At 43.3% G+C, this 14,375-nt stretch overlaps 1 protein-coding gene across 6 annotated transcripts in view; it reads left to right on the forward strand.

The window, feature by feature from the left end:
• Positions 1-14,375, forward strand: part of SUDS3 (SDS3 homolog, SIN3A corepressor complex component) — a 384,413-nt gene that overhangs the window by 296,893 nt on the left and 73,145 nt on the right. For 3 of the 6 annotated variants that reach the window (XM_082355963.1, XM_082355974.1, XM_082355975.1), the window contains one exon: positions 598-932. The exons of 1 other annotated variant lie outside the window; for it this stretch is intronic. In XM_082355963.1, the coding sequence (XP_082212089.1) occupies positions 598-775 (178 nt within the window). In that variant the 3' untranslated portion in view covers positions 776-932. Of the gene's footprint in view, positions 1-597; positions 933-10,741; positions 10,857-14,375 lie in introns of those variants that run through there. 2 more of the 6 variants (XM_082355979.1, XM_082355967.1) reach the window with 2 other exon arrangements.

Consider the following 14,375-nt stretch of genomic DNA (forward strand, 5'->3'; position numbering starts at 1 on the left):
CCTGCATGGTGGCCTTCTCTCATTTGGAGCTGTCAGTGACAAAGACTTCTGCCCTTCCTCTATTTGAGTGTCAGTGTGTTGTGTCCTGCCATTAAAAGAATGTTTAAATCGTATACAGTATCCCCTGGGCTGGGATTCCTGGTTCTGCCACTTAATCACCGAGTGACCCTGGGAAAGTCGCCTCACCCATCTGAGTCTGTGTTTCCCTCCATGCAGCAGGATGACTAATGCATGCCCTGAGCGGGCCAAGGAGAGGAATAGACGAAATAACATAGAGTCTCTGGCATGCCTTAACTCTTTTGGTTTTCACAAAGGGGCATTTTAGGCCTTAGAAAGCAGGGCTGGGGAAGTGTTTTGGGCTGGGAGTTTGGTGGGAGTAGGGAGACTTCCCAGTGACCTGGAAATCCTAGAATGAAAATATCATCTGTTTCATCCACTGGGTCAACTCCTGCTTTGTAAATCCCAGTAAATGAGATTCTCCGAGTGGGTGGGGGGAGTCTTGGGAGGCTCAGGGGAGACCCTTAGATAAACAAATCAACAATTTGTGCTGCGCGTGTATGTTGCTTTTTTGGCACCTGTGCACCTATTTCCTCTCAGCCCGCAGATTCCAGAACACAACGAAGCATGCCCGTTCAACTTCAGAGATGTTTATGCTACAGGGCAGGAAGCCCAACACGTCCAAACGGCTCGAGGGGGGAGAAAGATGGCAAATAACAGCATGGAGTCCTCCACACACACCCTGTCTCACTGTCTCCTTCCCCCGCACAAACTGTAGACGGAGAGCCCTGAGACCATCAAGACGAAAAGCAGCCTGTTTTCCATGCATGGGGGGACGGTGATGCGTCCGGATTCAGCTAGTTTGCAAACTGTTTGTCCGGGATCTTATATCTAAATTATGTTCCTCAAAATTTAATAAATGAGGTTTAATAAAATGCACTCAGTCGGCACTGATGAGATCTGTCGTGGAAAATATTACGATTTCATTGTTTTTATACAACCTTCTTGGGACCGGCTTCTTATTATTTCCACGCCTCCCCCTTTCCCTCCCACTTGCAGGTTTTTAAGTTTTGAGCTTAGCTGTGGAGTCCGGCGAAGCCCCCTGGAGGGTGATTCCCTCTCTCCCTCCTCCGTTACCTGCGGCAGGGAGGGGCTGGATGCTTTGATCTAACCCTTGCTGGGAGTAAACAAAGTTGTAAACAGTTTTAATACTTTAAAAAAAAAACTTATTTATTTATTTATTTTTGGCTGCGTTGGGTCTTCGTTGCAGTGTGCCGGCTTCTCATTGCAGTGGCTTCTTTTGTTGTGGAGCACGGGCTCTAGGCACACAGGCTTCAGCAGTTGTGGTACGCGGGCTCAGTAGTTGTGACACACGGGCTTAGTTGCTCCACGGCATGTGGGATCTTCCCAGACCAGGGCTCGAACCCGTGTCCCCTGCATTGGCAGACGGATTCTTAAACATGGCGCGACCAGGGAAGTCCCTTTTTTTTTTTTAACTTGCAAACAGTTGTTTTAAAAAATAGTTGGTTTCAGATGAAAAATTTCTGTATTCAGTTTGTCATCTGTACCTAGAAAGCCACAGTAGTGCTTCTTCCCCAGGGAAAGATGTCGGATATTTCACTGACGTACAACCAGCCACCAAGGTCATGGAAATCCTGTGCTAGAAGGGAGAGGGGAGATGATCTCAGCTGCAGAGAAGTGCCTGCTCTCTGCTGGGCTCCGTGCTCACAGCTTTACCTGATGCTTAATCTTTAGGACAACCCTATGAGGTAGGTCCCCTAATTGTCCCAGTTATTGGAAAAGAAACGGGGGCTCAGAGAGGTTTAGTTACTTCCTCAAGTCACACAGCACCAAGTGGTGGAGGCAGGATTTGAGCTGATGTCAATCTGAATTATTCAAAGCCCATAGGCTTGGCTCCTTTACAACACTGCCTCCTTCTGTCTCATTTTACAGATAGGGAAACTGAGGTTCAGGAAAGTAGAACATGGGTCATGGTTAACAGCCCAGGTTCTAGAGGTCAAATTCATGCTGTTTCACCTTGAGCAAATTACTTACCCCGTCTGAGCCTCAAATTTTGCATTTATGAAATGAGTTATTGTGACAAATCGGACAGAATAGATATAGTGTGCCTGGTACATGCCTGTCACAAAGTAAGTGCTCAATAAATATTAATTTTAAAAAGCATTAAAGAACTGGCTCAAGGTTAGTTAGAATTGCGAGTGGCTGCAAGTAACTGAGACCTGACACATCTGTCAGGGGTTTTATTTGGCCCGTGAAATAAGAGGCTTGCTGTCAGCTGCTCAACATTTCACCAACAAGAACTTCCTCAGGGACCCAGGCTCCCTCTGTCTTCCTGCTCTACTACTCTCCATTCTCATAGTGTGGCTTTCTTCCTCATGGTTACACGATGGCTGCTGCTGCACCTTCAAGCATCTTTTCCATGACTTTGGCAACAGGAAGAAACATGGCAAACCCTTTCTCTCTTTTTTTTTTTAAACATCTTTATTGGAGTATAATTGCTTTACAATGTTGTGTTAGTTTCTGCTGTATAACAAAGTGAATCAGTTATACATATACATATGTTCCCATATCTCTTCCCTCTTGCATCTCCCTCCCTCCCTCCCACCCTCCCTATCCCACCCCTCTAGGTGGTCACAAAGCACCGAGCTGATCTCCCTGTGCAATGCAGCTGCTTCCCACTAGCTATCTATTTTACATTTGGTAGTGTATATATGTCCATGACACTCTCTCACTTCATCCCAGTTGACCCTTCCCCCTCCCCGTGTCCTCAAGTCCATTCTCTACATCTGCATCTTTATTCCTGTCCTGCCCCTAGGTTCATCAGAACTTTTTAGATTCCATATATATGTGTTAGCATACGGTATTTGTTTTTCTCTTTCTGGCTTACTTCACTCTGTATGACAGACTCAGGTCCATCCACCTCACTACAAATAACTCAATTTGGTTTCTTTTTATGGCTGAGTAATATTCCATTGTATATATGTGCCATATCTTCTTTATCCATTCATCTGTTGATGGACACTTAAGTTGCTTCCATGTCCTGGCTATTGTAAATAGTGCTGCAGTGAACACTGTGGTACATGACTCTTTTTGAATTATGGTTTTCTCAGGGTATATGCCCAGTAGTGGGATTGCTGGGTCATATGGTAGTTCTATTTTTAGATTTTTAAGGAAAAACTGTTCTCCATACTGAACTCCATACTGTTCTCCATAATGGCTGTATCAATTTACATTCCCACCAACAGTGCAAGAGGGTTCCCTTTTCTCCACACCCTCTCCAGCATTTATTGTTTGTAGCTTTTTTGATGATGACCATTCTGACCGGTGTGAGGTGATACCTCATTGTAGTTTTGATTTCCATTTCTCTAATGATTACTGATGTTGAGCATCCTTTCATGTGTTTGTTGGCAATGTGTATATCTTCTTTGGAGAAATGTCTATTTAGGTCTTCTGCCCATTTTTGGATTGGGTTGTTTGTTTTTTTGATATTGAGCTGCATGAGCTGCTTGTATATATTGGAGATTAATCTTTTTCTCAGTTGCTTCATTTGCAAGTATTTTCTCCCATTCTGAGGGTTGTCTTTTGGTCCTGTTTATGGTTTCCTTTGCTGTGCAAAAGCTTTTAAGTTAGAGAAATGCAAATCAAAACTACAATGAGGTATCATCTCACACCGGTCAGAATGGCCTTCATCAGAAAATCTACAAACAATAAATGCTGGAGAGGGTGTGGAGAAAAGGGAACACTCTTGCACTGTTGGTGGGAATGTAAATTGATACAGCCACTATGGAGAACAGTATGGAGGTTCCTTAAAAAACTAAAAATAGAACTACCATACGACCCAGCAATCCCACTACTGGGCATATACCCTGAGAAAACCATAATTCAAAAAGAGTCATGTACCAAAATGTTCATTGCAGCTCTATTTACAATAGCCAGGACATGGAAGCAACCTAAGTGTCCATCAGCAGATGAATGGATAAAGAAGATGTGGCACATATATACAATGGAATATTACTCAGTCATAAAAAGAAATGAAATGGAGGTATTTGTAATGAGGTGGATGGAGTTAGAGTCTGTCATACACAGTGAAGTAAGTCAGAAAGAGAAAAACAAATACAGTATGCTAACACATATATATGGAATCTAAGGAAAAAAAAAAAAAAAAGGTCATGAAGAACCCAGTGGCAAGATGGGAATAAAGACACAGACCAACTAAAGAATGGACTTGAGGATATGGGGAGGGGGAGGGGTGAGATGTGACAGGGTGAGAGAGTGTCATGGACATATATACACTACCAAATGTAAAATAGATAGCTAGTGGGAAGCAGCCGCATAGCACAGGGAGAGCAGCTCGGTGCTTTGTGACCGCCTGGGGGGGTGGGATGGGGAGGGTGGGAGGGAGGGAGATGCGGGAGGGAGGAGATATGGGAACGTGTGTATATGTGTAGCTGATTCACTTTGTTATAAAGCAGAAACTAACACACCATTGTGAAGCAATTATACTTCAATAAAGATGTTTAAAAAAAAATATAGTCAAAAATTATTTTAAAAATTAATGCTTTAAAGCATAAAATATCAACCCAATGCAAAAGAAGCTAATAAATGAGGAACAGGAGAACAGAAAAGACATAATACATGTGGGTAAATAGAGCAATATGAGGAATATGTTATAATAATAAAAAAGTCAATCCCTCAGGGATATATGACAATTTAAATGTATATGCACCTAAAATGAGAAAAAAAAAAAAAAGCTTTTAAGTTTCATTAGGTCCCATTTGTTTATTTTTGTTTTTATTTCCATTACTCTAGGAGGTGGATCAAAAAAGATCTTGCTGTTATTTATCTCAGAGTGTTCTTCCTATGTTTTCCTCTAAGAGTTTTATAGTGTCCGGTCTTACATTTAGGTCTTGAATCCATTTTGAGTTTATTTTTGTGTATGGTGTTTGGGAGTGTTCTAATTTCATTCTTTTACATGTGCCTGTCCAGTTTTCCCAGCACCACTTATTGAAGAGACTGTCTTTTCTCCATTGTATATCCTTGCCTCCTTTGGCATATATTAGTTGACCATAGGTGCGTGGGTTTATCTCTGGGCTTTCTATCCTGTTCCATTGATCTATATTTCTGTTTTTGTGCCAGAACCATACTGTCTTGATTACTGTAGCTTTACAGTAGTGTAATCTGAAGACAGGGAGCCTGATTCCTCCAGCTCCGTTTTTCTTTCTCAAGATTGCTTTGGCTATTCAGGGTCTTTTGTGTTTCCGTACAAATGGTGAAATTTTTTGTTCTAGTTCTGTGAAAAATGCCATTGGCAGTTTGATAGGGATTGCGTTGAATCTGTAGATTGCTTTGGGTAGTATAGTCATTTTCACAATGTTGATTCTTCCATTCCAAGAACATGGTATATCTCTCCATCTGTTTGTATCATCTTTAATTTCTTTCATCAGTGTGTTATAGTTTTCTGCGTACAGATCTTTTGTCTCCTTAGGTAGGTTTATTCCTAGGTATTCTATTCTTTTTGTTGCAGTGGTAAATGGGAGTGTTTCCTTAATTTCTTTTTCAGGTTTTTCATCATTAGTGTAAAGGAATGCAAGAGATTTCTGTGCATTAATTTTGTATCCTGCTACTTTACCAAATTCACTGATGAGCTCTAGCAGTTTTCTGGTAGCATCTTTAGGATTCTCTGTGTATAGTATCATGTCATCTGCAAACAGTGACAGTTTTACTTCTTCTTTTCTGATTTGGATTCCTTTTATTTCTTTCTTTTCTCTGATTGCTGTGGCTAAAACTTCCAAAACTATGTTGAATAACAGTGGTGAGAGTGGGCAACCTTGTCTTGTTCCTGATCTTAGTGGAAATGGTTTCAGTTTTTCACCATTGAGAATGATGTTGGCTGTGGGTTTGTCATATATGGCCTTTATTATGTTGAGGTAAGTTCCCTCTATGCCTACTTCTGGAGAGTTTTTATCATAAATGGGTGTTGAATTTTGTCAAAAGCTTTTTCTGTATCTATTGAGATGGTCATATGCTTTTTCTCCTTCAGTTTGTTAATATGGTTTATCACATTGATTGATTTGCGTATATTGAAGAATCCTTGCATTCCTAGGATAAACCCCAGTTGATCATGGTGTGTGATCCTTTTAATGTGCTGCTGGATTCTGTTTGCTAATATTTTGTTGAGGATTTTTGCATCTGTGTTCACCAGAGATATTGACCTGTAGGTTTCTTTTTTTGTAACGTCTTTGTCTGGTTTTGGTATCAGGGTGATGGTGTCCTCGTAGGATGAGTTTGGGAATGTTCCTCCCTCTGCTGTATTTTGGAAGAATTTGAGAAAGATAGGTGTTAGCTCTTCTCTAAATGTTTGATAGAATTCGCCTGTGAAGCTATATGGTCCTGGGCTTTTGTTTGTTGGAAGATTTTTCATCACAGTTTCAATTTCAGTGCTTGTGATTGGTCTGTTTATATTTTCTATTTCTTCCTGGTTCAGTCTCAGAAGGTTGTGCTTTTCTAAGAATTTGTCCATTTCTTCCAGGTTGTCCATTTTATTGGCATAGAGTTGCTTGTAGTAATCTCTCATGATTCTTTGTATTTCTGCAGTGTCAGTTGTTACTTCTCCTTTTTCATTTCTAATTCTGTTGATTTGAGTCTTCTCCCTTTTTTTCTTGATGAGTCTGGCTAGTGGTTTATCAATTTTGTTTATCTTCTCAAAGAACCAGCTTTTAGTTTTATTGATCTTTGCTATTGTTTCCATCGTTTCTTTTTCATTTATTTCTGATCTGATCTTTATGATTTCTTTCCTTCTGCTAACTTTGGGGGTTTTTTTGTTCTTCTTTCTCTAATTGCTTTAGGTGTAAGGTTAGGTTGTTTATATGAGATTTTGCTTGTTTCTTGATGTAGGATTGTATTGCTATAAACTTCCCTCTTAGAAATGCTTTTGCTGCATCCCATAGGTTTTGGGTAATTGTGTTTTCATTGTCATTTGTCTCTAGGTATTTTTTGATTTCCTCTTTGATTTCTTCAGTGATCTCTTGGTTATTTAGTAATGTATTGTTTAGCCTCCATATGTTCGTATTTTTTACAGATTTTTTTCTGTAATTGATATCTAGTCTCATAGCACTGTGGTTGGAAAAGATACTTGGTACTATTTCAGTTTTCTTAAATTTACCGAGGCTTGATTTGTGACCCAAGATATGATCTATCCTGGAGAATGTTCCAAGAGCACTTGAGAAGAAAGTGTAATCTGCTGTTTCTGGATGGAATGTCCTATAAATATCAATTAAGCCCATCTTGTTTAATGTGTCATTTAAAGCTTGTGTTTCCTTATTTATTTTCATTTTGGATGATCTGTCCATTGGTGAAAGTGGGGTGTTAAACTCCCCTACTATGATTGTGTTATTGTTGATTTCCCCTTTTATGGCTGTTAGCATTTGCCTTATGTATTGAAGTGCTCTTATGTTGGGTGCATAAATATTTACAACTGTTATCTCTTCTTCTTGGATTGATCCCTTGATCATGATGTAGTGTCCTTCTTTGTCTCTTGTAATAGTCTTTATTTTAAAGTCTATTTTGTCTGATATGAGAATTGCTACTCCAGCTTTCTTTTGATTTCCATTTGCATGGAATATCTTTTTCCATCCCCTCACTTTCAGTCTGTATGTGTCCCTGGGTCTGAAGTGAGTCTCTTGTAGACAGCATGTATATGGGTCTTGTTTTTGTATCCATCCAGCGAGCCTGTGCCTTTTGGATGGAGCATTCAATCCATTCACATTTAAGGTAATTATTGATATGTGTGTTCCTATTGCCATTTTCTTAATTGTTTTGGGTATGTTTATGTAGGTCCTTTTCTTCTCTATGTTTCCCACTTAGAGAAGTTCGTTTAGCACTTGTTGTAGAGCTGGTTTGGTGGTGCTGAATTCTCTCAACTTTTCCTTGTCTGTAAAGGTTTTAATCTCTCTGTCAAATCTGAATGAGATCCTTGCTGGGTAGAGTAATCTTGGTTGTCGGTTTTTCCCTTTTATCACTTTAAATATGTTCTGCCACACCCTTCTAGCTTGCAGAGTTTCTGCTGAAAGATCAGCTGGTAACCTTAGGGGGATTCCCTTGTATGTTATTTGTTGCTTTTCCCTTGCTGCTTTTAATATTTATTCTTTGTATTTAATTTTTGATAGTTTCATTAATTTTTGTCTTAGTGTGTTTCTCTTTGGGTTTATCCTGTGTGGTACTCTCAGCACTTCCTGGACTTGGGTGGCTATTTCCTTTCCCATGTTAGGGAACTTTTCAACTATAATCTCTTCAAATATTTTCTCAGTCCCTTTCTTTTTCTCTTCTTCTTTGGGACCCCTATAATTCAAATGTTGGTGCGTTTAATGTTGTCCCAGAGGTCTCTGAGACTGTCCTCAATTCTTTTCATTCTTTTTTCTCTATTCTGCTCTGCGGTAGTTATTTCCACTATTTTACCTTCCAGGTCACTTCTCCATTCTTCTGCCTCAGTTATTCTGCTATTGATTCCTTCTAGAGAATTTTTAATTTCATTTATTGTGTTGTTCATCATTGTTTGTTTGCTCTTTAGTTCTTCTAGGTCCTTTTTAAACATTTCTTGTATTTTCTCTATTCTATTTCCAAGATTTTGGATCATCTTTACTATCATTACTCTGAATTCTTTTTCAGGTAGACTGCCTATTTCGTCTTCATTTGTTTCACCTGGTGGGTTTTTACCTTGCTCCTTCATCTGCTGTGTGTTTCTCTGTCTTCTCATTTTGCTTAACTTACTGTGTTTGGGGGTCTCCTCTTCGCAGGCTGCAGGTTCGTAGTTCCCGTTGTTTTTGGTGTCTGCCCCCAGTGGGTAAAGTTGGTTCAGTGGCTTGTGTAGGCTTCCTGGTGGAGGGGACTGGTGCCTATGTTCTGGTGGGTGGGCCTGGATCTTGTCGTTCTGATGGGCAGGGCTGCGTCCGGTGGTGCGTTTAGGGTGTCTGTGAATTTAGTATGATTTTAAGCAGCCTCTCTGCTAATGGGTGGGGTTGTGTTCCTGTCTTGCTAGTTGTTTGGCATGGGGCGTCCAGTACTGGAGCTTGCTGGTTGTTGAGTGGTGCTAGGTCTTAACGTTGAGACAGAGATCTCTGGGAGAGCTCTTGCCGATTGGTATTACGTGGGGCTGGGACGTCTCTGGTGGTCCAGTGTCCTGAACTCGGCTCTCCCACCAGGCCAGAGCACCAAGACCCTGTCAGCCACATGGCCAGTTACGTGGGGATTTTCTTGCCTTTTGGGAAGTCTGAGGTCTTCTGCTAGTGTTCGGTAGATGTTCTGTAGGAATTGTTCCACATGTAGATGTATTTTTGATGTATTTATGGGGAGGAAGGTGATCTCCACATCTTACTCCTCTGCCATCTTGAAGGTCCCCCCTAACCCTTTCTCTTGAAGCTTTGTCTTTTCATTCTAGGAGGGGTGCTTTCCCTAGATACTTGTGTCTCTTCACAGACCGTAACTGCCTCAAGCTGTAAGAGCCTCTAGAAGTGTGAGAAGTTAGCTTTCTGGCCTCTGTTGAAGAGGAAGACAAGAGGAAGGGCTGTGGATGGCTGTGGGCGTGAATCCGTCTTGTTGGCCACATAGGCTAAATGTGTGTCTGAGGATGTGAACCCAGCTCTTACTGAGACTAGAGCCTCAGGCTTTCCCCACAGCTCCATCAATCCTCTTGTTGTCTGTAGTGTGGCCCAACTGCACACGGGGAAACTGAGGCCCCGAGAAGAGAGGTGACAGACCCACCATCTCCAGGTCGAGTCAGCGCCAGAGCCAGCCTCCTGCTTTCCGGTCCAGCCTTTCCACTGTGCCCAGAGATCTTGCCAATGAAGGTTTTCTGTTTACATAAATTGAAAGCCTCTGGTTTTAAGCCCCAGACCTTATCTTCAAAGAAATAGGCCAGAGGATGTGACAGAGGCTGGAGGACAAAGTCGTCTCGGGCAGTGCTGGCCTCAGGCAAAAATCACTAAATAACCCTTCTCTAGCTCCCTCTGTTTCATACCCAGAGCCCTTCGGTGCCTCCTTAATGCCTCAGATCAGCCCCCCTCCACCCCCCGCTCTAGGGCCCCAGGACCAGATTGTGCTGCCCATTTCCATCCTGCGTCCTCATCCTGCTTCATTCTGCCTGCTGTTCTCCAAGGGGACACTCTTGTCACAAGGTATCCCCAGTCCTTTGCCCCTGTAGGCATCAATGACATGAAGGAATCAATCAGTGAGCTCATTTGATAAGTGAACTTTGCAAATCCATGTGAGGGACTCTCCCCTGGAGGAGCATTTTAACAGGGGCCTCCTGACCATTCCTCCATCCAAGGAGTGATTCCACTAGGGAAGGTTCTGATTCAGTAACAGGTGCCTGGGTAGGGAACATTCTGGGAAGCTTCCAAGGGGTCTCGGACTCTCCTGTCTCCTGGTTAACTGTCAGATTGTCCCATTCTGGCTGGGAAGTTGGGACAGGATGTGTAGGGGCTGCCCCTCTACATTTTATTTGTATATAAAATACACATGATCTTTGGGAACCCATATGTGTCTGGATTCCTGGCTGAGCCAAAGTGGAACCTGGGTAAATGGCCCAGCAATCCCATTTCCACCTGTTGGGCACACATCAAATTTCCCAGCTCCCTTTGCAATTAAGTTGGAACCACATGACAGGGTTTAGGCCCTTGGCTAAAATGCGGGCATCTCTTTGAAAGTTCCTCTCCCCTCACTTCTGCAGTGGTGGTGAAGTATTCAAGGTTGCAGCAGCTCCTGATGAAAGGAGCCTGGATCCCTGAGTCATCACTTGGAGGAGAGCCACCAGGGAAGCCTGTCCATCTGCATCAGACTGTGAGGTCAGTGGGAAATAAACCTGATTGTCTTAGGCCACTGAGACATGGGGTTGGTTTGTTAGAGCAGGTGGCCACGCCTTCTTATATCACACACAGGGTGTGTGATGCCAGAAACTGCTCTTCCCTGTATCTCTTTGCATCCAGTGATTTGCACTGGAGGCTTCTGGGAAAAAAAATTCCACCAGCCTTAATGAGTGGTGTTCAGACACCACAAGCACGCACACACCACAGTGTGGCAGGGGGAGGGGAGGCTCGATGAGAAGAGACTGTAAGGTGACAGAGGGATCTGTTCCAGTGAATCTGCTGGTGGGGAAAACATTCCGTGGGCATAGTGACTCAGTCCCTGCAAGAAGGCTTAGTGGTTGGAAGAAAAGAGGAGTTCTGACAAAAACAAACAAAGAGAAAATAATGTTTTAAAAACCCCAAAATGCGGCTTTGACTTTTGTCATACTGGACTTGGCACTGTTGAGAGGAAAGAAGCGTCTGTGTAAAATGCAAAGTGTGCGACGCTGTGGTCCAGCACCAGTGCCGCGGGGTCCTTCCGTGGAGCAGGCTGAGGGGGAAATGATGCTCTGCCGTGAGGTGAGTGCCAGTCGAGGGAGCTCCGAGTGCCACGGCTGGAGAGCGCTGCTGCGCTGGTGGGGGTGGGGAAAGAGCAGCTGCCTGAAGTGCCAGACCTGAACGCAGTGTCAGCCCCTGGGGACTCCCCAGCTTCCAGATGGGGACAGGAGCCTTGAAGGAGGCCCAGGCTTCCTCCTGCCGGGGAAGGGGCTGTGGAGATCTGTCCTCCCACGTGGCGGTGTTTGTGCACACCAGCTGGAGAGTCCCAGCAAGGCTCAGGTGACCATCCACACCAGCGTATCCTTAAATGTGAAGTTAACACAGAGCAGCCTGAGTCGAGAACTGCCGGGGGATTTACAGCAAAGGAATCACGGTGACCCTGGCCGACTCAGCCTTGCTACCGGAGGACACCAGGAGATGGACCGTGGCTCTAAAACGCTGCAACAACACCCAGCTGCTGGGGGCCCTTTGCTCCTCTTTCTTCCTTGCTCCAAATTGTTTGCCTCTGCAGACCTAGTTGTCATCCCCCTTCCCCTGCCATCTCTCTGTAGGAAATTGCAACCCTCATCCAGCATGGGTGTTCTGTCTCTCTCCGATTTGTAGCTGCTTAGAATGTGAACACAAAGGGAAAATGCAATTTCAAAAAAATACGTGGCTGTAACTGATTTATTAATAGCCCATAATGCTGGTAACAGGCAATCTATAAGTCTGTTCTTAAGAATTTATAGGGCAAGTATTCCAGCACCGTATTAAAGACACCACTCATAAATGCCTGCAAGCCTCAATCTATTAACTTAGGTGGTGGGAGAATATCATTATCTGTAGGAAAACAAACAGAGATCCAGCCCCCAGCTTTGATTTCCTCAGATGCTCCAAAAAGCACGCAGTAAGTAAGCAAATTGTATGACACGCCGTAGGCAAAAGTGTCCCGTGCATAGAAATCAGAGGTTCACTTTCTTAATGTGTGTGTGTGCGCTTTTTAGAAAGAGCCTGAGTTTGGGGGAGCACAGGAGGGGGGTCAGGAAGTCTTTTTTGGTGGGGGGAGGGGTCTGGAGAGAGGCAGAGGCTAGGAATCTAGCAAGGCATTAGAGCCTTTTCCTTTTTTAAAATTCATTAATACTTAAAATAAATTTGAATGTAAAAGTAAAACATGCTCACTATTGAATATTTGACAAATCTTGGCAAGTGTTTAAAAAATGGAAAAAAAAATGCACAATTCGAGCAACCATGGTTGACTTCCTTCTTTTAAGTCCCCGTTTCTTACAGAATGGTGGTTTGGCCATTTGCATCAAAATTTGTGGGGATGGGGGGGGGACCTCATCGAAAATAAAGGTATCCAGGCCCACCCAAAGCTACTGAGTCAGAGTATCTGGAGGTAGGGCCCTGTCATGGGCGTTTTCAGCAAGCTCTCCAGGCGGTTCTGAGTGAGGCACACTGAAGTCTGAGAACTCTGGTTTTCTTAAGTGATTGTCATCTCAGCACGGTTCCAAAATGGCAACTCTCAAGTCTGCGAACTCAAAATCACTTGGAGGACACCCCTGTTCACAATTGCCAAAAGATGGAAACAGCCCAAATATCCATCAGTGGACGAAAGGACAAACAAAATGTGGTCCATCCAATGGAATAGTATTCAGTCATAAAAAGAAATGAAATTCTGACACATGCTACAACATAGATGAACCTTGAAAACATGATGCTAAGTGAAAGAAGAGAGACACAAAAGGACTCACATTGTATGATTCCATTTATATGAAATAATGACAGTAGGCAAATTCATAGAGTCAGAAGACAGATTAGTGGTTGCCAGGGGCTGGCGGGAAGGGGGAATGGAATATAGGGGTTTCCTTTTGGTGTCATTTTTTTTTTTTTTTTTTTTACTTTTTGGCCATGCCACATGGCATGTGGGATCTTAGTTCCCCGACCAGGGGTCAAACCTGCGCCCCCTGCATTGGAAGCATGGAGTCTTAACCACTGGACTGCCAGGCAAGTCCCTGGGGGTTTCCTTTTAATGGGTAAGGAGTTTCCTTATGGAATGATGAATATGCTTTGGAACTAGATAAAGTTGGTGGTTGCATATCATATCATTGTGAATGTGCTAAGTGCTACTGAGTTGCACACTTTAATATGGTTAAGTTTGTATTATTTGAATTGTATCTCAATAAAAAGCAACCACTTGAGGAAATGAAAAAGTCCAGATTTCCTGTCCCTGTCCCAGGAGATTCTGCTTTAGTATATCTGGGGCAGAGACGGGGACTCTGAATTGTAGAAAGAAACCTCAGCACTACTTTTTATGTAAGACCAGGTTTACGTTCCCCTGTCTGAGCTAAAGATCTAGAGGAGAGGCATGATTTGCCAAAAATGTAAGCCACCTGCAGAATCATCATCTCCCTTTTAGCTCTCCCTGCCCACCGTGTAAGTCTCTGTTATGGACTGAATGTTTGTGTCCCCTTCTCGTCCAAATTCATATGCTGAAGCCAGAACTCCCAATGTGATGGTATTTGGAGGTGGGGCCCTTGGGACGTAATTGGGTTTAGATGAGGTCTTGAGGGTGGGGCCCCCGTGGTGGGATTTGTGCCTTTATAAGTAGAGGAAAAGGCAGGAGCTCATTCTCTCTCCACCATATGAGGACACAGCGAGAAGGTGGCTGTCTGTAAGCCAGGAAGAGAGTCCTCACCAGGAACTGAATCTACGGATAGCTTGATCTTAGATTTCCCAGCCTCCAGAACTGTGAGCAATGAGTGTCTATTGTTGGAGCCACCAGCCTATGGGATTTGTTATAGCAGCCTGAGCTAAGACAGCCTCCTAAGGCTTGATACTCTAGCTTCCATGCCCCCTGCCTGGAGTGCCCCCCTTCTTCTTGACCTCTCCAAACTTATCCCAAACCTCAGCTCAAGTTCCAACTTGAGAAAACTTCTGGAGCAGAGTCTCCTCCCTTCCCCAGGGCTTGGGCATTTCGTCACT

This window comes from Balaenoptera borealis (genome assembly GCF_965194805.1).
Source record: "Balaenoptera borealis genome assembly, chromosome: 14".
Classification (NCBI taxonomy): domain Eukaryota; kingdom Metazoa; phylum Chordata; class Mammalia; order Artiodactyla; family Balaenopteridae; genus Balaenoptera; species Balaenoptera borealis.